Source organism: Dermacentor variabilis, chromosome 8, assembly GCF_050947875.1.
Source record: "Dermacentor variabilis isolate Ectoservices chromosome 8, ASM5094787v1, whole genome shotgun sequence".
Lineage (NCBI taxonomy): Eukaryota > Metazoa > Arthropoda > Arachnida > Ixodida > Ixodidae > Dermacentor > Dermacentor variabilis.
In genome coordinates, this window is record NC_134575.1 from 65,330,774 (window position 1) to 65,355,732 (window position 24,959).

The 24,959-nt window shown below is 49.9% G+C and overlaps 1 protein-coding gene across 7 annotated transcripts in view; it reads right to left on the reverse strand.

The window, feature by feature from the left end:
* Nucleotides 1–1,769: 1,769 nt before the first annotated feature.
* Nucleotides 1,770–24,959, reverse strand: part of wake (ankyrin repeat and fibronectin type III domain containing protein wide awake) — a 396,065-nt gene continuing 372,875 nt past the window's right edge. For 6 of the 7 annotated variants that reach the window (XM_075702290.1, XM_075702288.1, XM_075702292.1 and 3 more), the window contains 14 exons: nt 23,605–23,709; nt 22,637–22,715; nt 18,266–18,503; nt 17,215–17,293; nt 16,956–17,078; nt 15,613–15,801; nt 14,343–14,542; nt 13,324–13,527; nt 12,652–12,765; nt 12,230–12,454; nt 11,006–11,172; nt 10,338–10,580; nt 8,708–8,963; nt 1,770–7,537 (listed from right to left, as the gene is read on the reverse strand). In XM_075702290.1, the coding sequence (XP_075558405.1) occupies nt 6,659–7,537; nt 8,708–8,963; nt 10,338–10,580; nt 11,006–11,172; nt 12,230–12,454; nt 12,652–12,765; nt 13,324–13,527; nt 14,343–14,542; nt 15,613–15,801; nt 16,956–17,078; nt 17,215–17,293; nt 18,266–18,503; nt 22,637–22,715; nt 23,605–23,709 (3,101 nt within the window). In that variant the 3' untranslated portion in view covers nt 1,770–6,658. The remainder of the gene's footprint in view (nt 7,538–8,707; nt 8,964–10,337; nt 10,581–11,005; nt 11,173–12,229; nt 12,455–12,651; nt 12,766–13,323; nt 13,528–14,342; nt 14,543–15,612; nt 15,802–16,955; nt 17,079–17,214; nt 17,294–18,265; nt 18,504–22,636; nt 22,716–23,604; nt 23,710–24,959) is intronic. The other variant, XM_075702291.1, reaches the window with a different exon arrangement.

A 24,959-nucleotide genomic window follows, 5' to 3' on the forward strand; every position in this document is an offset into this window, starting at 1 on the left:
TATATCCAGGTTACTGTCATGTTTTTCTTGCCTGTTCTAATGAAAACTGTACCTCCACATTGTGTTTCCAGCTAAAGCAGAAATTTGTCTTCCTAATGGAACGCACTGACATGCTTTGGCTCCATTTTTTTGAGAGGTGCATTGCTACTTTTCAGTACTACCCCATTCTCTGATACACTGTACTTCATGACACATGCATCAGGTCAAACGAACGTTTATTTATATATGGTCACAGCTGCATGATGCCGAGGAATGCAGAAGGAAAATTATTTGGAGTTTTTTCATTGACGTGTAGAAATGACAAAGGAAAATGAAGTGCACAAAAAAGTAAAATGAAGTAAAAATAAGTGCACAAAAAACAACTTGTCCCAGTGGGAGTCAAAAACTTCCACATTATGCTTGCGTTGCACTACAAATAGTGCTACAGCGGTGGCTGTTCCCACATCCACACTCTGTACAACTTATGTGTGTGTAAATGATCTAACTTGGGGAATGTTAGCGTGGATGTGTAACATCGGTATGACTGATGGCACCACATATTAGGTGAACTGGGGCATATTGCTGTAATTGTTTTATGTTTTTTAAAATTCTAATGCCAGTCTCCAAGCCTACTTGTTATCTTTGTATGTAAAACTGCAACCTCTTAATATTATGATGCAATTTGTTTGATTCATGCTTGGCGTATATTTTCTGAGTTCCTTTGAAACCTGGCTTGGATATACTATAAAGCAGCACACACTGTTTTTGAGGAATGGCATTTTTCTCCCAAGTTTTCTTCTTAAATTGGGCTTTATACAAATCAGATTAAAACTTATTTCTCATTGCAAAGCATCCTACTAGAAAACACAGTCGTCAAGTGGCATCTTTACACCATGGAACCTCTTAAATCTTCAAATCAGGGCTTTGGCCAGGCATCTGCTTCAACTGCTCTTGAAATGTAGTCCTTCACAATGACACACTTCGGCTGTCAGGAGCACGCCAACATCACTAGCATTGAGGAGGGAAAAAACATCTATGACAACCTGATAAATATTGTCAGACCAGGGCTCTCTGTAAATTGCAAACGCCATCAGAAACTACCACGACATCAGCAAGATGCTCTTCAAAAGTTTGTCACAGACGTTATCCAAGAGCGGTAAAGCTATGTAGGACATTCCCCTTAAGGATATACCTCAAATCGTTGAATTTACAACTATACTCAGCCTATCTCAGAACAATCTCAGTCAGTTGGATTATTTCCAGGCGTTTTCACTCGCCGACACAGTACATGACCAAAAATTTGAAACTGAAGAAGGCTGCAACATTTTGGGCAGTTAGGAGGTACCTATTTGCAGCGACCTATGTACCTTGCCCATGAAACTGATGTTATGCCTCCCATTGTTCCCTATGATTTCTAAAACATCAAGGCTCAATGAATAGTAAAGAAGAGTGTGCCTCTTTTAGTAACCTTATACGAGCACTTCAATTTTAATGCCACCCCCTTCCCCAATTTTGAGAAACATACCTTATAATGAAGGGCACAAAGTGTATTTCTCTGAAAGTGCACATCAGCACCCTAATGTTCGCACCACAAGAAACCTAAACTGCCTGCAAACTACCTTTGCCACACTGTATAGATGGATGCAGCAGTGACAAAAAAGACTGTGTGCTGCAATGTTGTGATGTTGCCATATGGTACATTTGCAGCCCTTCTGTGAAAAGGCAGGGTATCACATTGGTGAGAAAGCTTGGCCACAACAGAAAAAATAAGTCACACTGAAACAGTCACATGTATGGAAAAGAACAGAACATTTATATACATGTTGTGCTTTCAACAGTATTGGAACATATTCCATCCAACACAAACAGTTGCAACAAGAATATACATAACATTGCACAAGGACTGACATGCACCAAGAGGGTCAAAGTTTGCTGCAGCTGGTTAGGATATTCAGCACTTCCACTTTTCTGGGGATGAGTATTCCCAATTTGGTGTAGTGTAACAATTTATTTTTAAGCCTTAGAACTTGCTAATGCTCGCCTCTCAAGCTACCCAATGACAATACATGCAAACAGGTTTTGTGCTTTCTCCAGTAGTGACTGTGATAAGCCAAACTAATATTCCAAAGAAACTAATATTGCTGTTGTTTCCCTAATGAACTGGGTATAGAACTGCACACTGTTGTATTGAAGCAGTGTTGCGAAAGCAACATATGGTTTGGATGGATTAGCATAATGAACTCTGACTGGTCGCTCATACTCCCCACTCAAAGATCATTTCCAGTGGGTGAAGAGGAGCATGCAGAAGTCATAAAATGCTCACGAGGGCTTGGCCCAGACCTCCGAGCCATTACAGTGGTACTTTTTACCACTTTTCAGTGCTCCTGTTGGTCTAATGGAAGATGTCATTTTAGATTAATGCACTGTCCTGCAAAGAGGACTGCTGCAGATTTGCCTATGGTATGCCTATGGGAGCCTATGGCAAGGAGGTGTGGAATAAGGCCTATAGTGAGTGATGCATTGCTCATGACCTCATCACTAAGAAAGTTTTTTGTTATAAATGTTTTCTTTAACTAAGTGTAAATCAGACATCGGATTCATTTGCAACTAACCGTGTGAAGTTCTTGGCTGCATTCAATGTACACTGCTAGCAGAAAATCAGTTTTTTTTTTGGAGTAGCAGCAAGGTTTGATTGAATTGTGCATCACTCAGCACGCAGCATACTCTCTTGGGAAAGTTAAGTAACAACACAAGATTCTATACCCATTTCACGTGCACTTTATGAGACGCATCAAAACCAGCTGCAGTGACGGTGCTTGCAACAGCTGCTACCTGATCCAGTTTATCATATATCTGCACACAATTTAATCTTTTTTTCTTAGATCCTAGTTGGTACCAGCAAGGGAAGAACACAAAGCCAATAACATACAAGTGTTTTGCTTCTAAACACCAAACATGGGAAAGTGCATGAAGCAGGGTGCCTTGCTTCGGGAATCTATGGAGAGAGAAAATGTACAACTGCGAGCACAGAAACACGATTACCGCAGCCTAGGAAATAGACATCATATCACAAGACACACTGACTATGGCTGCCACGTTTACACTCATCTGCCTGCTCTATTTTGTCCAGCTCCTCACATCTGGACCAACTACACTCAAGTGTGGCTTACAACAATCGGTAGGGATACTAAAAAGAAGAAATTAGGCTGGTAGAGCATATATTCAGGACTGTGCTTGGATCTCTCTTTGGCGGCTATTAGCCATGTCTCATTGCACACGTCAGTTATAGTCGAATCAGCCAAGCTAAGCAACAGTGTGTTTGGCCAGTACTTTGCTCCCTTTCTGTTGTGGCCAGAATGGCTCCCAATTTGCTGCACAATAGTTAAGGCATTTTCATTCATTGAGATAGTTACGGCATTTGCAGCAGAAGATGTCACTTTCCCTCCACTCTTCTCAAGAATTTTCTGTGTCTGCAGCAAAAGATCCAATTTCTAAGCAACCAAATTCAGCTTTAACTTTCCCATTTTGAATTTTTCACCCAAATTGTTGCCCTAGTGGTGTGTTGTCAAAGATTTCAATGTATCTCTGTACGAACAGCATAAATTCAAATACGAAGTACTTGAAAACGACTGAAATACATACTCGTGTGTGCAGGTTTTCCTGCATTTGTAATAGTAAGCTAATTCATGCTCCAAAATGTAAATTTCGGACTATGCCAAACTTAGAAACTAGATAAAGAATAGCATAGCATTCCAATGCAAATATATGTAACAGGTGTTTGAAGCAATTTTCTTTCTGTAAATTTCAATTTATCCTCGTGGTTCATCCGCCATCATGCAAAAAAGTTTCCGAGCATTTTTCCAAGCCGAGCCCTTCATTAATTTTAGATGCAGTGTAATCCTTTTCTGTCAACAAGCAGTTCAACAACTCCCAGCAGCCACTACAAAAATTTGTCTCACTATGGCAAAGAGGTGTGGGAATTTGACATTCAGTTCCATTTCAATGCTTGTCTCCGTTACTTCACCTCGGACTCTCCTTTCACTGTATTCCACCCGAGCTAACATCTACAGTCTGCCCTGCCGAGCTACTTAACGTGGTTTTAGCACACACCTTTTATTTTAGAATTTTTCTTGGCTTGGAGAGGCTTTAGGTCATAATCAGGCTGACAAGCCTAACGCCCCTGAAGTGTAATTTGCGAATATAACCCGATACAGTTGAAAGTCGATTTAGCGAAGTGATGACCACGCTTTAATCGTTTCGTTAAATCGGGAAGTTCGGAAAATCGAGTAAGATTTTTCGATCCTTCGAAATCTAAAATTGTAACGTAGCGACACCCAAAAGGTGCCGCAGCATTGTTTTTGCCGCTAACCCATGCCTGCGCATGTAAAAAGTTCGCGAGGGGGCCCAAATACCGCCGCCCCTAGCGTATTCTGGTACGTAAGAACGCTAGACTGTTGGGCCCATTGTTCTGTGCATGGGCGCGGCGTGCAGCCTCGTCAAAATAAAGCTAGGGCCGTGACTAGGGCGCCGAGGTGTTTTAACACGATAGCGTTAGGAGTGCACGCTCGAAGAAAAACCTGTCTGCATCAAAATTACATAAAACTCAGCTTTTTTACTAATTTCTGGGAAATCATCGTTAAATCGGGTTTAATGCAAGCTATAGTTTCTTTTATTCGGGTTGACAACATTGAAGCTTATAGGTACTTGCCGGGGAATGGAAATTTCTTTGTTATATAGGAAACTTTGCAATATCGGGTTTCATGGTCGAGTTTTAACTGTAGTTCTCTTTAGTATGCATTTTGGAGTACTGCTGCCACCACTAAAATTATCGCACATACCTTTAGCTCCATAATTCAAAGCAGACGCAGTAACTAGTGTAACTTCTCCCAGCAATAGCATGGCATGGAAATTTTGCATGGCTGCTAGCACTGTTTTGGTGTACCACTCATATCCACACGGCTTTGGGGCAGTACAAACACTTGCGGAGAAAATGGGCCTATGATCGAACTTGCACTGGTCCAGGCAGCCAAAGCTACCTCAATATTGTATGCTCAGATGCTTTCTATTTAAAGCTTCCTAGCACAAGAATCATCTTTTTCTGCACTCGCGAAAATATATTTGCGTAGCTATTGTTTACTATGTCACATCAAACAGTTTCATGCACTGGAGGCACTGAACTTGAACATGTCACATACTGTGTGCAATGTGTTTGTGACCACTGCCTTTCACATGTAATGAAGCAACCTTCTATAAGCTCCCCCTTAGTCATAAAACAGAAAAGTGAATTTAACTACTATAATTTTCTGGGTGCGAGATTAAGCACTTTAATTTGTACGATGTTCAACATATCTGCCTCAAAAATTTGTAGCTTTAGAGCTGCTTGAGAAGCCAAGCGTGCATGAACTTCATCTTGAGTTTAACGGAAAAGTTTGGAAGCGACACAGACAATAATCTTTTTTTATTCCGAGCCATATCTTTCATGTTATCTTAGATAATTTCATTAGAAGTTACGTAGCTCAGAAAATTATTACGGAGGTAATACTGCCATAGTGAGACAATGTAGACACTTTCAGGCAATGGTACAGCAGCACTTTGAATTGGCCTTGTGATATTCTTGAAGCCATGCACAGTACTTCGACTAAGGCACCTCTAAGTGTTCACTGCAGATCTTATACTTTCACACTGTGAGATATACATGTCACACTAACTTTGAACTGCTTGTGTTGCGATTTGCTTTGCTCCCTGCTTAATATGCCTATTATCCAGGTTCTACATTACCAACTACAGCTATTGACCTGCGCAAGTTATAGAGAAAACTTTCAAAGCCAGACCCCAGCTCAAGCTGCTTGCCCAGCCACTGAGTCTGCCATGTCAAGTGTGTTTCATTATTTGAAGCTCACTGTTCTATCTATGTGTCCTAAAATCTGCAAGTTCTGAGGGCACACGAAACTTTTCAGAACAATCAACAATCTTCTATCACATGAGCTCATTTGTCATAGCCTCTTTTGTGGCAGCCTGTCTCACACCAGAAAGGGATACAACAATGACACAACAAGCACAGAATGACAACAATCAAAATAAATTAGAGGAAAACAACATGGCGCCCAGCACCACTGAGGATCCGTACATACTTTGAAATAAATTAGGAGCGACAACTCAAACCAAACGTCCCAAAATATCCACCAATGTGACACTGAACTTCCCATTGTCCAAGGGTGTGCTCAGAGACATGCTGGCTTTCTTTGACTTTTAACTACATTGTAAACCCATGAAATTAGGAGTCGCCCTTGCGAACTTCACAACTCACTGCTCAAGTGCTTCGCTTGAATTTAAGCCTTCTGAAGTGCTTTGTGTCCTCTCTAACAGAAAGCCGTGCTGCCAAGCCGTCCAGTCTAGACATACACTGACACAAATCTGCTGTGGCACCAACACACTTTGCAGTCACCACCATTTTCACTACAGCCTTGTGTAATGTCCTTGCACTTTGTGCACATGTGGTGCTACAGTTCAGCATAGTGGCTGTCACAGGCAAACATTAGCTGCCAGCAGTCAATGTCACATCTGAGAAGCTGGCCCTGTGGGAACCACGTCCTTGGCTCTTGGTAGTCAAGAGGTGACAGCCACACACGCGCACTTCATTTGCTCCCACTGTCGCTGCAAGGTCCGTCGAGCGGGTGCACTACATTTCTTCCGAGTTCCGTAACCTCACAAACAACCTGCCCTTCGTCCAAGGATTCTGCAGGCTCAGCGGCTGGAAATCCGCGCTCAGACAGCGCTCGCGCGAACCCACGACCGCGACGAGGCAGAAGTCTGCGAGCCTCTCGTCACCGTACAGCGGGCCCGTCCTCCCCTTGGCGACCACGGCGGTGTTGAGCTGCCTCACGACGAGCTCGACCACTTCTCGGGCTGTCGTCTCTGGCGTGACGTGGAGCTTGATGCTAGTGCCAGGCGGAAGACCAGACTCGTACGCGGCGTACACCCTGAGGACACTGGGCGCCAGCGCCGCCGTGGGCATCACGGTGTCTTCCGCGCTCTCCTCGTCATATTCGTCTTCGTCGTTAATGTCGAACGACACGTTGCCAGTGGGACCGTCGCGTCCTTCGGTCGAGGACGTCTCCTCGATGTCGTCCATGTCGTCTTGCGGCCTTTCCAGCGCCAACCGAGATGCAGACGCGCAGCGTCTGATCTCCACGGACGCGCCGCCTGACCCTCCCGAGGCGTTGACACCGCCCACCGTGAGGAAGAGCTTGGCGTCGATGAGATCGTCGACGCGGGAAACACGCCGCGCCTGCGCGGACACCGTCGAAGGAGGCACGATGGACGGCTGCGTCTGGCGCCGCCGCGTGGGGCTCGTCGACGTGGGAGAGGGCGCCGTCGAGCCGGGCGTCGTCCACACGGCGCTCATGGGGAGGCCCCCGTTGAGTGAGCGGTCGCGCGCGAACGAGAGGGCGTCCATGATCCAGCGCATGCCGCGCCACGTCTGTTCCAGCTGGGCCTGGAAGTCCTGCAACTGCGTGAGCCGGCTCCGAGCTGCAGCCACTTCGGGCGCCGAGAAAGCCTGTTAAAGTGAAAAGGAAAAGCGGGAATATTTAGAAAGTGCGATGTAAAAACAAAAGCACAGATTATATGAACCAGCACAACGTTTATGGAAAGTTTGCAGTAACTCGCATTCAGTATGGGCGAAGCGAGCGCAGGTGTCCGCTAGGGGCTACTGCGCAATTTTTATAGTTGTACTCTAGTCAGTTCTTTGCACTTCAAGGTTTTCTCCCTGCCTTTCCCTCTTTCTCTCAATTGTTCTAAAGCGCCACATGGTTGCACTAGGCGGCTTCCCTGGATGCGCCATCGCGCCTATAGACGCGGCGTAACTCTTAACTTCCGAAAGCGACATCCATTTGCGTTTAGAAATAGAGCTACTAAGCGCTTTCTGCTTCGGCAGGATGCGAATAACTATCGCTTCGACTGTTGCTTCGTTCTGCGGCTTCGCAAGCCGTTAGTTCCAGATCATCTCAACTCTGACACCCAACTCCGTCCCAGAAGCGACGCACGGGCTCGAAAGAAGCGTTTAGAAACGCTTTGCACAGGGGCAGTGCAGTGCAAAAGACGAGTCGTATAGTCGCGGCGCATACTGTTAGGATCGGCCTGCAGGGGCACTGCTCTCAACACTATTTCAGTCCGCTGCAGGTGCGTCGATCGATCCGGGGTGGTGGCGCCCTTCAGAGAACCAGCGAGGACAGCGCTAACTAACCGTGAACGTTCTTTGGAGCACTGCGGAGTACGGCGGCTCTGGAATTTAGCGGCGCCGGCTGGGGTCGGGCGACCACCTGACTACGGGGACGCAAGACAATGGATACCACGACGACTGCGCTGCAAAGGTCGTCTACCCTCGGAGAGAGCACTGAAACCTGTGCGGCACGTGTGTGTGAACCCTCCTCCTCCAAAAGGGCGGGCAGTTTACGATGACGTCGAACGGAGTGCTTATAAGCAGCGGTTGTCGGCGGCTAGTGTGTGTTCGTCGTCGTGCTCTGTGCTCGTCAACGCACTCGTGAGATGTGTGCTCGTTTGCTGTATGCTTCGTCTTGCGGGCTCCATTTGGGAGTCACGCTAGACTGTGTAAATGTATCCCACGTTCAAATGTAAATGCGGTAAATAAACCCTGCTCGCATAGTCCTGTCGCCCCGAGTTCCTCCGATCGTCCTACAAGCCCGACTCCAAATCCTACAATACGTACCTCTCGGTTGGCGTGCTGCGCGAGCACCGTGTCCGTCTCAAGCATGGCCGAGACGCGCGCGTATCGGGCGATCAGGGGCGCCTGGTAGGTGCCCAGATGCACCACCTCGAACACCTGCACCGGCAGGGCGAGGCAGTCGGCGCGCGAGGTGAGCTCGTCCCGCTGGCCGGGCACCGAGCACACGCTCTCCACGGCCGGAAGCACCAGCAGGAAGCTCACCCCTTCCGCCAACTCCACCACCTCGGCGTCGTACAACCTGCGAACAAAGGCGCGCCGATTTGGGTTCGTGTTACGTTCGAAGCGACGCAACAAACGTTTCCTGCTGTCACGGTGTACGCCACGACGCTGTGCGCACGCTCGGCGAAATGAAGCAAGAGCAAAGCGCTGCAATATGGCATGTATATATATATATATATATATATATATATATATATATATATATATATATATATATATATATATATATATATATTTACGTGAAAGAGCCTGCTTTCTACGCTGATGTCATCACAAGATTATGGCCTTGCACGGAAGACGTTCTTACGTTTCTGTCTTATACTGGGCTTCGGGAGCGGCGAGGGCTAAAAGTCACAATTTAGCCCAAAAGGCGAAGCATTGATAGCGATAGCAGAGTATTAGACTATGCGAAGTGAGGTTCGTAGTTTTATCGACCAGTGCAAATTGCAGTAAGCATCCCCTTATTATTACCTTGCTGTACTAGATTGTGACGCGAAATACATTTTGTGAGAAGGGGCAGAAAATAGAAGACAGTGAAGCGCCGTCTCTTTTCACGAAATGTATTTCGCGCCGCACTCAAGTATACCAGGATAATCTAAGCACCAACTTGCTCAAGGAGAAGTTCTTTTGGACTATATTCCCTTACTGGATGGATCTCACTCGATGACCACGAACGTACGCTCGCTGTCGCTAGGCTGACCTGAAGAGTGCCGACAGCGCGGGCCCAACGCTTTGTGCAGCGTCTCACTTCAACACGTCTCCAAACCTTGAGGTTATGCGTCCTCCAACACCAGGCGTGCAGGAAGCCAACAGCCATCCCGGCTCGCCGCAGATTACCTTCGACATAAGCGTGCGTACCGCGTATGCCACGGCCGGGCTAGAGCAGGAGAAGCGCGCTTTCCTGACCCTCCCCCTTGTGCGCGAGCTTGAGCACGTGATCTCAAAATTGGGCGCGCGGTAAGATAGCGGGCATCAAGCCACCATCCTTCTCAGCTCACCCTCGCATGCTTTCTCTCGCACCCACAGCATACGGCGCGTTATCCCCTCGCACCTGGACTTTGCATGGAACGTCACGACGACGACGAAAATTCGCCAAGATTGTCCATATAATTTATATCGCAACAAAATAGTTCAACGAGATACACGTCTTTTACTGGCAGAAACGTGAAATGATTCTTGCACTCCAGAGAACCGCAGTATCCCGAACATCAGGCGATTTCGCTACTCAGTACAAGCACCGTATTCACCAGCGTCTCCAAGCTAATCCAGCGTTCAACAGCTTTGTAAGGTACGAAACGCACGGATGAGTTTACAAAAAGAGGGCACCTGGCCGTAGCGTATGTATAACGTAGCCGTCTCGCGATAGTCTTGCGCCATTGGAGCGACAACGAACCTGTGCGCGTCGTAGAGCTCGGGCGGCACCTCCAGCTGCGCGAAGAGGCTCCTGGCGGCCGCCGAGACGGCCCGCTGGAAGCGCAGCTGCGACTCGTCGGGCTGCGGCTGGTGCCTGCGCTCGGACGACTCGCCGCCGGCGTCCGGCGACACCGCAGAGGCGCCCTCGGGCCGGAGCTCGTCGCCGGACTGCGGCGAATGGTGGGTCAGGTCGCCGAGGCTCTTCAGCCACTGCCACTCCTCGCTGCGAAGAAGATGCGCGCGCTGTTAACTTTGCTATTGTACCGCAGGGCGACGGCGCCTTGGTGCGACCTCGATCACTGCATGGATCACAGGTTGCTCGCATGCCAATTGCATTACCGTCGATATTCATCGTCGGAAGAGTCCTGACGCATGTTTTTTAATATTCGATCCTCCTGGGTTATTTACATTACGCGAAAGGCATGCTATGAAAAGCAGTCGCACAAGACGGCGGGTTAGTTTATTCCTAATTTCAAGTCCGTACGTAACATGTGAAAACATGCAAACCACGCCAGAAGTTATGTACGTGGAGATACGTTTTCTAGTGCAGACACCATCAGCCGATTTCTTCAGGGTGGTACAGACAACCAAATCTTCCCCGAGATGACGGAATTGAAGTCCCAATCAGTGCGATTTAAAGGCCCGTACCGTGAGACGTGTGGGTTGTCCCTGATGCGGCAATGCGGTAGGACGTTCGGGTTTCGGTACGGCACTAGGACGCTGATAAGGTCCATGGAGCTCTTGAGTTTCAGGTATCCCAGGTAGAGGCCCCGCGGCAGGGGCTTGCTGCTCGTCTGGTTGTAAGTCATCATCTCCTGCAACGCAGAGTGCGTCCTCCAAGTCAGTGATTTCATACAAAGCGTTGTTGTTCAGCAACCAGGCAACCCCCAAAGAGGAAAGCTCTTTAAAGAAACCGAGAATTCGTCCAGCGTCTATAGCCGCCCACACGCATGGGGAAAGCAACTGGGGAGGAGGAGGGCGGCAGACTGTGATTACACCTGACGTGCTGCTATGTTTAAGAAACAGCCGAAACTAAGAAACTTGTCTTTCGACCCTCAAGCAGTGACAGGAACGAAGCTTAAGACGAAAACGTAAACGAACTCAGAAAAATAACGAGGAGTGAAATTTCGTGTCCACTTTGCTACCCTACAAAAGCAAGGAACACAGAAAAAAATGGCTAAGCAGAGAGGGAAAAAAAGCTGATGTTGCCTGCGGCGAGATCAACTATGCTCTCGAACGCCACTGTTACCCTGCGCGTTGTAGGGTAATCTCAAACGAGACACTTGGCAAATGGAGTCAGTAGTAGAACTACGCAGTTTAAAATATAAGGCTGCGGCCTTCCATCTAATCCATCTCCACTCAAGGTTTTTCACCAACTGGCAGGCAGCTATACTAGTTATGTCTTCCTTTCGGAAGCATATTTAGCGCCAGCAAACAAGGACGGAAGGGAGACGACACCACAATACGCTGGTAGTATCAGCGCTAGTATCCCTTCCGCCCTTGTTTGCTGGCGCTAAATATGCTTTCAGTTTACCAACACGCCCAACGAATGGCAATGCTCTTCCTTTCGCTTTGGCTTTGTGAAAGTTCAGCGTTATGTCTGCTTAGCGTTATGGTTACGTACACTCTTTACCATAGTCAAGGTAACAGCAGTACAGTCAACTAGAACATCTATGCAGTACACTCTAATCGCATTACGACTCCCTTTAAAATGGGCATCGAAACACGCATCCCTGCAATTAGCGTATAAAGGAACAGGCAATTTCAAACCTGTATAGAGTGCTAGCGACCTTCATTCAGCAAGACACGCGAGACGGCTCGCGGTCGGTCAACCCCTGCAGCGCATTGCTCAGGGACAAGCGTTGGACGCACCTGTATGGAAGAGACTAGCATCTCGGCGGCCGATGGCAGCTCCCCGCCGTCGCTGACGCTGGGCATGCGTCGCTGGATCTTGGCCAGGGGTATCCAGCGCACCGACAGCGCGCTGACCGTCTTCGGCTCGCTCACGTACTTGACCACGCACACGACCGCCGTGCCCTCGTAGTCTCGCAGCGGCTTGTAGTAGACCTGTCCCAGGTCTTGTACGCCCAGCGCAGACTGCGCGCAGAAAACGGGCAGGGGGGAGGGGCTTTAGCGCGACAGGTGCAGGCTACGCGGGAATCACGCGGAGACGTACTCAAGGCTCTGAATTACTTTGCACAGGGAAGGCGGTAGCTAAATTTAACGGCTTCACCTTGCAGTGCGGGGAGAGAATCGTGAGAACGTGTTGCGAATGTCTGCAGCTCGCGCCTCACCTGCATTTGTTCGACGGTCTGCAGCAGCTTGCTGCGAAAGTGCACGTTCGACGAGCTGTGACTCTTCTCCATGTCCAGCCGGAGCGTCTTCACGTCGTCCCACGTGCACGCAACCTGAACGATGTAAATCGCAGAGCAATGGTCAGGAACGCGCATACGCTAAACGCAAGAACTTCGGCAACGCGCTGCTCTATCTCCAAGCAAACGTCAGGGCAAGCAATGACCGTTACGTGACCGTGCTAGCCGCTCGAAACAGAGAACCCAGCGTGCCAGACCAAATGCTATATTCATTTTTTCGCAGGAGAATCGATCGTGAAATGAACGCAACATGACGCGTCCAGAGGTACAGTGTGTGTTTGCGTCTATGCGGAGCTTTCTTGCGCGTCTCATAAAAAGCGCCTAAAATTTCTTCTCTTTGGTGCAACTTAATCTGAGAGAGCGTGCAAATTACCATTTATAGAGCCGAATAGCCTGATCGTCAATATCTGCTGATGCAACTGCATCCCCAGCGAGGCCGTAGACTGAAGGGTTCAGAAACCCACCATCCTCGACAAATTTTTTTTATACTACATTTATACTACTACTCCGAAACTAGACTACCGACGATTCAAAGCGCAATGACTATATAACGTGCTCCAGAGCTAGGTGCACAAAGAATGCCGGTCATCTTGCCTTCATGAGCCAGTGGAAGTCAGTCTGGAAAGAGGCTGGGTAGCAGTCGTCCACCTCCAAAATGGGTAGCGTCTCCTCGGTGGTGACCAGGATGCGGTCCTCGTTGTAGAACAGGCACGCCAGGTACACGCCCCGCTTCAGCGTGCGCTGGAACTTGGGCGCCGCCGCAAACAGCTGACGAATGCTCTTGCGCATCTGCCGCCTCTGCGAGACCACGGGCGGGAAAGCGCGATGTTACGCGGCAGTTCTTACCGTATGCGCCGTAAGGCCTTGGAACCGCCTCTTTAACCTTGCCCCCCTCCCATCCCCCTTTTCAATGTAGCTAGCTAGCTCTCCGAACAACGAAAACCTCTGAGCAAACCTTGGAGGCAAAAGTAAAGGACACTATTGTGTATTATAAGGCGTGGTTCCTCCCTGCAGATGCTTACGCTACTGCACAAATGGCACGCCAAATGTCATCGGCGCCCTTCTGACGGAAATCAAGTGCAGTGTCAGCAAGCCAGGGCTCGGCAAGCTCGTGCTATGGAAAGTGAGCGCTAGTAGTAAACAGCGGTGCACCGAATGTGAGTCGAATTTTCTTCACTGTGGCGGCCGCAGTGAAGTTCTTTTCGTTGTGCAGGGAAATCGAGTAAATGGACCAGCAGCGGTTCCCACAGGGCCACATACAATGCAGACGCGGCAAACGAAACCCTTTATTGTGTATATGCTTTAGCCGTGTTTACCCTCTGAATAACGCGCTCACTTGCGAAACTGTTGCTATGATTCAGCGTATACATGCCACATGAAAAGCGGAATAGAAAACGAACTCGTACAGCCGACGGTGACGACCTTTCCAGCAAAATAGGCGGAACACGGGCGATTTCTTTTTTCACGATCTGTCAGCGCAACAATTTGAGTAAGACGAAAGAAAGGTGAGACGACCTTTTTCCTTCTTCTGAAGGAACAGCATAGCGGTCTCTATAGAAGCGCTCTACCTCCGGAAGCAATCGGGTATGCCCGGAAGTGAACTGCGAACGTACCTGCTGCATGGGCGTGACGTCGTACAGCTCTCCGGACCCTCCGAAGGCCGTCGCAGAGCCCATGCCTGAGGACGGGTTGATCTTCGGTAGCTCGGAGCATCCGTGCAGGGGCCGCGACTCCATGACTTGCAGGAAGAGCGAGTCGAGCCTGTCGATGCGGCCAGTCCACCGCGGCGAGCAGTCCTCCACGTCGCGCCAACCTGGGAGCGCCGCGAGTGAGCCTGTTAGCGAACGCGCGTCCACGTGCGACACTTCCCGTGCTATACTACAATAGTATTCGGAACGTGTTAACCTGTTCAGCGTCTGCACAGCATAACTTATCGTTAAAGGGAACGCATACTTCATAGGTGAGTTTTAGCGTGTCCGGTTAAACGTAAGTTGACTCGGCGTTCTACCGGATGAGCGGAGGCGCCAACGTGAACGACCTGCACTGCGCAGCCACCTAGTGGTGAATAGCTCACTCAGACAAACGCAGAGCTTATATCGCAGTAATCAAGTGTATTCTACTTCGCTGCTGGTATAACTTCTCGGCGATGGCGTAATGGTGTTGCTGCCGAAACATTACGCAGCATTAAAGCAAAATATGCTTCGTAACTGCAATATTACAGGTGTTTGTCTGGCTGAGCACGTCGTCAGCAGCTTGTTGCACCGCATAGGCCACTCACGTTTGCACTTCCGCCCTGCCAGTAAAAGGCAAAATGCTCCTGTATTTACAGCAATACCGGACAAGCTAAAACTATTATTACTCTGTCGATTACATCTAAAACGTTGCATAAGGGCACGCAGACGAAAGTTTTATAACCATACGTCCAGTGGATCACATCAGCCATTGCTTTCGAACGAAAAGGTAAAAAATTATCCAGTTATGTCGATTTTGTTACTAGGTAGCTCTTCTCGTTAACAGTAGATAATGCTGCACATATTTCGCGAGCTATATCGGCGCCAACGCAGTGCTTGTCATGGCGGAAAAGGACGCGAAACGATATGACGTCACGACATTAAATGAAAGCCTCCAGGGGAACATCACGTTTCCTTACGATATCGTTTCGCGACCTGCTACACCATAACGACTATGGACCAACTAACCCAGCAACAAGCAGTGGGACACTCAACTGCACGACGGCATTAAATCCAAAGATTTGGAGCACGCATTTCAGGAAGCGCTGAGGTTTGATGAGGCAGAAAGCCGGCAGAAAATCGGGAATCGTGAGGAACAACACTATCCGGTGGTCACGCTTGTCGCAGTCCTATAGCTTGAACACATCCTTACTCGATGGCCTGGCGCAGGGTGGCCACGAGGTTTGGTACGTGCTGAAGCCCTTGGCGTTGCCGGCAGCCACGCGTACGAAGTAGGGCGTGCCTTTCTCCAGGTCCCGGATGACGTACTCCAGGAATTGGACGTCGGTCAGCTCCTTTGAGCCCACGCCGAGGGCGAAGTCCTCGCGTTCACACCATTCCACTGCACACAAGCGGGGAGAAAATCTGTTTATCTAGGCCAGCACGCTCTTCGCGCACTGTATCGCACTTGACGTACTGCAGTGAATACTTCTTTTACTGCGCAGCTCGCGCGCGCATCTGTGAGGCCCATTCGGTGTTTAGACACAGAGTTTTCGAGAGACTCCCGATTTCGCCCTCCGCAACCGACCGCCAAATTTGACGGGTAGCAAATGAAATACCAAGTAGCAATACCCAGCTAAATATTCAGAACCGTCAGTATTGTTCCTTGGAAAAAATTTCAGTGTCTTGCATGAATTTACATTTAAAATAAAGTGTCGCTATAGGCCAAGCAATGATTCCGATAGCAAACGAGTGGATAGCTATGTAAAGATAGTAGTAGTAGTATAGTAGTAGTAGTAGCAAGAAAATTTACAAACTTTCGCTTACTAAATTAACAAGCACGGCGTCACGCGCGCACAGGTAAACATGAACACATCTCGCTATCAAAACGGTGGAATGGAATCGCGACAGCAGCAGCAATCGAATTGGCCTCCGTGCACCTGTCGCTTCAACGCGAACGAAACGCTGAAGGTGCAGTATCATACGAAGCCACCGGCACTACGCGTACTCTGCAAACATTACAGATCGCTTTGAAGATGAGGACTGCGCGGGCGCGCACTTCGTTCACATCGCTGATAGCTTTCTAGACACTGCGCCCGCACGGCCGCGCCGTAAGCTGCAGCCGCCGGAGAAGAACGCCCCCTCCCCCGCCTCACCCCCGTGCCTCGCGCTCGACAGAAGAGGCGCGCTTCCGCTCTCCACCTTCGGCGCCCGGCGATGATTTTATCCCCCTTGAACTTTGTACGGAACCTCACGGCGACGGCATAAATGCGCCTGGAGTATCTATATAGGTGCTATCGCAATGATAATCGAAACTACATACGTGGTCTGTTTCTTTAACTTGAACATTTCAAGAACATATACGCATTGGTGACTACGGCGAATACAAAAATAAAAAGATTTTTCTTTTTTCCTTCTTTGCAACATTGAGTGACAATCACTTTCGACTGGAATTTTTCCACAGTCACATGCAACTGCTCACACTGCGCGGAAATAATGGTACGCACTGTGGCTGAGACCGAGGACCTCACATAAGAAGGCGACGAGAGTACTTACCTCTGTACTTGGTGACGAAGGCCCTGGCTTGCACCGCGGCCAGCGGCGGCTCGGAAATGCGCACCCGTAGCGACTGGGTTCCCACCACTTCGAGCGTCACTCGGCTGGGCGGGTCCGGAGGCCCTGCATAGGCCACGGGCACAGTCCATTCGTTAACGAACAGAAAACTGAGCAGACGATGCCACGGGCGTTCCAACTGACACCGAGACAATCGAAGGCGAAGACGAACGCGACTGATAGCCAAAAAGCGTAAGCTTACGGAGCTCGTCGAAACCGGCCTTCATCTCCGAGATGAGCTCCAGGCGCCTTTTCCATAGGCTCAGTTGGCGCTCCTTCTCCTGCAGCACGCACATATAGAACTGAATTAATGTGTTGCGCTCCTTAAGCACGACACACCTTTCAAAGAGTTTAGAACGTCATGCACGCGATAGGTGCACCTTTTTGAAGAGTGCCTAAAGCTTCTGTACGCTAAACATGTACACTCAGAAGCCTTGGAGCATGGCCTCTGGAATCTGTGTGCACGCGCGTGCAAATCCCAGTACTATGCTGGGACATTGGTGCTGATGGACAAAAGGCCCCAATTATTTTTGTCTCCTTTGAAGTGCCTCTTCTGTGTTCGAATTTAAGGCATGCATTACTGTACAACTTACGTGAACTTTGATTTCACGAAATGCCGGACATGCGGTAATGAGCGGCGGCGTACCATGGCGCCATATGGTGACGTGCAGTTTAGCAGAAGCAAACTGACCATGAACAGCCAAAGCCTACACAGAACTGCAAGCTCAAAGGCATTCTATGCCAAGTGTCATTGTATGCTGCTCTCACTGTTGCTGCCGCCGGCTACTTCTCCTATATTCTAGTGTTCCATTAACGGCAATACGTGCCACCATCATCAATCTATTGCATTTGCGCTACATGGCGGAGAACCTCCGTGCGATCTCCAAATACCACGGTCGTGCATCAGCCGACTCCATGCTATGCTTCAAATTTGCCAACTTCATCACACCATCTAATTCTCTGCCATCCTTGACTGCACTTCTCTTGGCACACAATCTTTAACTAACAGACCACCGGTCAACTGCCCTGCGGATCGCATGACCTGCCCAGCTTAATGTTCTCCCTCTCCACGTCAATATCAGCTGCATGCACCCTTGTGCCCTCTAATCAACCCTGCCATTTTCGTTTCTCCTAATGTTAAGCACCCGTTATTCTCCGTTCCACGAGCTTCGTCCTGAGACCTGCCAAGCCTCCAAGCACGCTAATCACCCGGCTCGAGCAGGCGTGCGCAGTCAGTATACGTATGTACGTACCTTGAGCAGCGCGTTGGACAGGCTGCCCTGGTTGGCCGACGCGGAGGCGACGCAGCCGGCCAGGTCGTCGACGCAGCGGTGGGCCTCGCGCAGCAGCGCCGACAGCTGGGTGGCCCGGGCCTCGGCCGTCGGGAACCGGGGGCTCTCGCTGGCGCCGCGGGACTGCAGCAGCCGGGCCAGCGACGCCTCGCCCGTCAGCACGGCCACGTCGAGCGCCGTGAAGCCGTCCGTGTTCACGCTGCGAAGGAGCGCGGAACGAGCGGATCCCCGTCAGCGCCGATTCGCGCTGACCTGCGCGGTTGTGTGTGTGGCCGGCGCGAACGACAACGATACATTACACGACGCGAACGACGAGCGTTGTGCCTTCCTTTTTTTTTATTTGTCGTTGATGCCTTCGAGGCAGGGAAGACCGCGTAGGTGGCAATAAGATAAGCGGGTGATGCACAACTGCCGCTATTTTCGTTCTAAGCAGTGTAGGTTGCCATCGATTTGTTTCCTGTCTGTGGTCACGGCCAGTACGGTGCCATAAATTACGGAATGAACGACAAAGGAACACGTTCAAGGCCGACTGGGGGAGGGGGCTGGACGTAAGGTGTCTGAAGGATTATGCACATCTGTGCACTTTTCAGTGAACAGTTCCGGCGCCTGATCCCTGCATTCGACCCCTTGCCATGGTAATTGTGATTTTTTTCTCACATGGGCGGTGAGCACGAGATATAAAATGAACGATTCTTCAGGTCGTATAGTGTTCATCCGCGTTCCTTCAAGCATATACACTCGTTATAGCAATCAAATTCTGGGGTTCTACGTGCCGAAACCATATCATATGATTACGAGGCACGCGGTAGCGGGGGATTCCGGATGAATTTTGACCACCTGGGGCTCTCTTACGTGCACCCAATGCACGGTACTTGTGCGTTTTCTTGCATTTAGCTCCCATATAAATGCGGCCGCCGCGGCCGGGATTTGATCCTGTGCCCTCGGGCTCCTTCGTTACTGTAAGGCCAGAATATACACGATGCAAACCACCTCTGCAATTCGCTTTCCCCTATCGCCAAAGACTAACCGTACCGCGTGGAATGAGCCCTCGTATAATACGCTGGCTGACTAACAGAAGATAACAACGAAGGCAGGGTCAACACAGGAACACCAAAGGTAGGAGAACGACCGGGACTCACACGTATTTGCGCTTCATCGTGCAACCGCCGTCGGTCGACGCTACAATGCACGCGCTATCCGGCCATCCACCCTCGAACAACGGTTAAAGTTGCAGGGCACACAGTAGTCGACGCCGGTGTCGCTGAACACGCACCGTGTACAATCGAACACCCGAAACCCGTTGTTCGCCGCCACAAAATCGACGACTCGCGCGGGTCACACCGGTGGCCGGCCCACCTCGAGAGATGACACCGCTCTCTGCAACGGCAGCTGCTCTTGCCCGGCGTTCTACAGGGCCAGCAGGCGGGCCCGTCGCTCCAGCAGGAAGGGAGGGCCGCGAACCGCGAAAGCCGTTCGACCGTGACTCCTCACCCCTCGAGTTGTATGTGCGTACACGTCGGCTTTGCCGCTGCTGACGGGCGGCGGACGGCGTCGGCGACTCGCGGCGCTGTTTCGGCGTGTCGAGAAACGGCCAGAGAGGGGATGCGGAGAGGAACAGTTTCTTTTCGGCCACGTCTTTGCGGGGCCCGCGGCATTCTTTTTGTGGAAATACCGCGGAGAAGGGAAAAGGCCAGCGGGTGAGCGCGCCCCCAGAGCAAGACGAGGAAGTTCATACTGGCGCGGCCCCGCCGGTGAATGGTACGCGTGTTATGTTTGTGTGTAGTCGGTGAAAAGAAACCGGGCGAATGGTTGCTCAAATCGCTTTGAATGAAAATGGAACCTACGCGCACTCGTCAGAGTTCTTTTGACACAGTTGGACACGCAATGATGTAATGGTCCGTGTCATCTCATTTCGCGTTCGCCAATAACAACACACGTCAAGTGGTCTACCGCACGCCACCATATCCGGCAGCCAGTTTCCCGGTGAAGACGCCCCGCTGTCGGACGATTACGAGAAACCCGCGAGCTTTTCCGCCACCTACAATGTACACTAACAAATTCGAAAGCACTCACAATTTCGCGTAGTACACAGAAAAAAAAAAGTTACACCGTGAGTTGGCGCTTAGCCAGCTGAGTGAGTTGATTCGTTGCACGGAATTACAAGTTATAAATTCTGACATCTACGTCTTCAATTTCTAATGTACTTATTGATGTCTTTGTTCACCAATCTCTGAACAAAGAGAACACTTTTTTTTTCTTCCAGTTTCCATCTGTAAGCCGCGTCTGCCAGCAGAGACAACGGAACGCCAAGAAACTTCAAACAATTCCTAAGGAAAAAAGTTTACCTTCCTATTGAGTGACGATGTCCGTCATCCAGCTAGTATAGAGTCGAATTTGAGGGCTAAGGGTTTAAATAGCCTCGGCACTCTTTGGCCACATGTGGCCCTGGCGCCAACTCAATCATCATTGTCATCATCATTTATTTTTACCAGCTTGGGTTCTTAAAAAGCGTGTCCAAAGCTCGTTTCATGTTCCCCCTCCCCCTCTTCTCTTTTTATTTTGGGTTTCGCCTCCACCAGAAAGCGACCACCAGGGTAATCAGAATCGCATTCATGACATCACGCTCTGCACCTAACGCCGCGCTGCCTTGAGACAACCCTCTCTTTTAGGGGGGGGGGGGGGGGGAGAGTGCAGAAGGGGCGAGATACAAGTTTCGGAGCGCCGACCCAGTTCGACACAGACCGCGGGCTTGTTTGCCTCGACGACGTGGGAAACCGACCCTTTGAGCAGTCCGCAAAGTGCCACGTTTATACCCCGCGCCAACTAGCCCGACGTGACCAAGCGGCCGCGAGGATACCTCGCCCAAGACAGATGTTTCTAGGGCGCGCGTAACTTTGTTTTTCTTGGAGTGCGGGTAAACATCCATGCACGCCGGGCGTCCCAGCGCGAGATGCGAGGCTCGAGAGGTGGGGAGAGCCTGTGCTTAAACCCGTGCTCTTTTCCCTCGCCGCGGCCTACGTGCGCCGAAGCACGCGCTCCAACACCCCAACCCTTCCTCTCCGACTTCCCTTTTCCGGAAGTCATCCCGCGAGAGCGCAAAGAGAGAAAAAAAAAAGAACGGCGCTGGAGAGAGTGTGTCGGTCACGCCGTTACGGACGCGTCACGGAGACGAACACATCCAGAGCGAGGTCGACGAAGTCGTCGCTAGCGAAAAACGCGTTGTGTAAACCCGAACGACGCGCGCGCTTGTGTGGGCGAAACAATGCGAAACGGCCGGACGCACGCAGGCTGCCGCCACACTTAAAAGGACGGGTTTCGCTGGAGAAACGTCGCCGGCGCGTTCCTCCCACTGCGATGACGCGCCTACACGCGCGAGGTGCATCAGATTTCCCACGGCTTTAAGTAGGCCGGAAAAGTGGCCGGAGAACCTTGAGCCGCCGAGACACGCGCGGTTACGTATACGCTACATGCGGATCTTGCATTCGTATTCGCCGAGAAAAACCGAAGAAGTCGCGCGCACATAGAAGGATACTAAACAGACGGGGCCAGCGCTGGAACCAGCATTCGTCCCGTATATCGCGTTTCTTTGCGTGTGTGTGTGTTTGTTCAGTTTTGCGCTGCGAATACGGGTCGAAGGCTCTAGCAACCAACAAGCCCGCATTCGCGCCTTTCAGCTGTACGAGTAAACAATACGCTCGCCGTCGATCTACCTATATACAGACAGTGCAAAGCGTGACGTCGTGAAAGTGTCTTACGGCATAAACAGCACAATACGGTTTATCGTTGTCCCGCTTTCAGTCTCTTTGTGTCGCTTCCTTAAATTGATTATCCGTGCACAACTGTGAAAACTGCCTTGTTGCCAGAAAGGTTGCACGTCCCGTATATATGTTTTTCTTTAACAATGTATTCTTCGTGAAGAAAACAGCGGCGAAGTAGATGCCAGTATTTCAGATACATCCACATAATAACCGGTCACGAAGCCGCGTTACCACTGATGTCCAATTCCGTGTAAGTACCAGTGGGACGGTGCGAGCGCCGAGTGAAATCGTTCGACAGTTCAGATAGACATAGGCAACCTTACTAACTTCTCCGGACAAATGTTGCTTGAAGAGGGGAAGAAGAATGAAAAAGTGTGTCGGCGTCTGTCTTTCTACTTCAGCCGTACCTGTTAGTTTACAAACTTGAAGTTTCCATATGTCACGTCAAGAAGCGCACAATTCCTACCGTTCTTGCGACTAAAACGCATAGGGAGCATAGGGAGTCTCGCCACCTATACCGTATAACATCGCCGTATATGAGGCTTGAGTAGGACTGAAGTCATGCTTGGCTCACCTGTTGACGTCGACGTCGCTGGACTCGAGGATGGAGCGGGCCCGTTCGATGTGATGGTGCTCGACGGCGGCGAACAGAGCTGCGCGTGGGAAGAGAACACGACCAGTCACCCCCGGTGCAGACGCGAAACTTTTTTCTCAGGGATGCAATAACACTAGCTCCTTTTGACCACGAAACCGATATCAGAGCAAATATGTTTGATTTATAGAAGATACACCTTGTAACACACAGTCATTCCTGCCCAATCCCTTGAAATGTTTTTTTTTTTGCTTATCTCAGCCGATGAATCAATGTACAAGTAAGGAATTCGCCTTGCGGTGTATCAATGCAACCATTAACACCTGAACGCTCGAAAGCCTCCCACATAACCAATCATTAGATAGCATGTAATGCCGGTGTCACACGCACACTTCTGATCGCGATCGGGGCCAATCCGGATCGAGCTTGATACGGATCGGGTATTGCTGCTCGCCCATTTGCGATCGCGATCCTGCGGGATCCGGATCTAGGCGATCGCGAGATCCGAGAATTGCGATCAAGCCCCTTGATCGCGATCGCAGGCTGACGTCTGCGCCCTTTAGCGTAGGATTTTGAAAACACTGAAAACAAGAAGTGAGGGCAGCTCAATAAAATGCGGTTAAAAATCTTTTACCAGCAATAATAAGCTGCAAAATTGAAATATTGTCCGAATTTAAATACATCTTGTAAATTCGAATTTTAGGCCTATACATTATGTAGTTCTGAGAGTTGCTGACGATCAGCAGACGATAACTCGATCCAGGTCGCTAGGACCATGTAGCAGTGACCATTGTTGATTGCAATCAAGAATTCAGATCTGACACGACCTGAAGTGTACGTGTGACAGCAGTACAAGTTCCCAAGTGCTCACTGTTCGCAGTTGGCCATCGTAAATCAAACGTTCCGAAGTGCCTGGGGCACGCCTATGTTGGGGCAGCGGTCAAACTCACCCTGGAGATCAATGTTGAACTTGTTGAGTTTCTCGAGCTTCTTGCGCTCGGACTTGGACAACGAGAACCCGTCGAGAAGCAGTTCCACACTACTCTGACGCAGGCCTGGCGTCACCAATCACCGTCACCACGACCACCACCACCACCACAGGGGACGATGCAGGGTGCAGAGATTTCGGTTTTGTGCAGGACGCGGTCGAAGGCGGCCGCGGAGAAGGCAAGACCAGTGACGGGCAGTTGGTAGAATACCGTGCAGGGTGTAGAGTGGCGGAGGAGGTGAAACAGAAGGGAGAGGGGGGCGTGTGGAAAGAACAGAGGGCACAGAGTGAGGTGGTGTTTGTGCAACCCACAAGGCGAAACAGAGTGGACACAAGGACAGCGGTGGTGTACACAAGAAGGGTGTGCGACCACTCCCATGCCCTATTAGACCTTGTGACGCGGCACTATGTGATGGTCGCACGAAACGGGCGCCAGGCCCGGTGTAACACTGAAACACCGGTCGCACAGGCGGTGAACGATGGCACAATGCAAACGCAATGGCTCTGCGCTTTGTAAACTGTAAGACTGTAAAACGTTTTTTCGGAGCACGGGACATGAGAAAACGCGAAATTCCTCCGCACCTAATACGTTCGTCGTCGTATAGAAACATTGTGAATTCGGCAACTTGGTACAGTTTCTCATAGCACTAACGTTATCGCAAGTGCATTACACAGGACAAGGTATAACAGCAGACGAGGACCAGCGCGTGTCGCTGGAACCGTTAGTATCACCGAGTGGCAAAGTGCAGCGGATACTTCGCCGCAACACCACACCATGGCTCACCTAAACTTGAGCCTGTGGGGCGATGTTTACTTGCGAGAAAATGCAACGTTTTCTCGAATTGCGCGCTCCGAAAAGTTTCGCACTCGTTACTACCTTGCGACCATCACGAACGGTCTAATGCAGACCTAGTATGGCGTTTGGGTCCATGGCAGCCCATGTTTCAATTTAACGTGTGCCCGCATTTTTAGGGCTTGTAGAAGTATCAGGAATGACCCGGCGATTATGTGTTCGTGATCACACAAAACACCGCTACACACGCATGCATAAGAAAATGGTAAAAAAAAAGTCCAATGCCGACTCGAGTGTTCAGTTTTCGGCTTTAGAGCTAGACTTTTCACAACATCGTAACCCTCGCATGCAACCTGTATACCAGAGTCCGTAGAGAGGTCTATAATGAACGTCAGCTGAGCTCGCGGATTATTAGTTGTAAATAAATCATTGCCTAAGGAACATAAATCGTTACCGTGGTTTACTACTACGTCACTAATGTACCAATTTTCTTGCCAACCATTCAGAAAAACACTGATTACGAG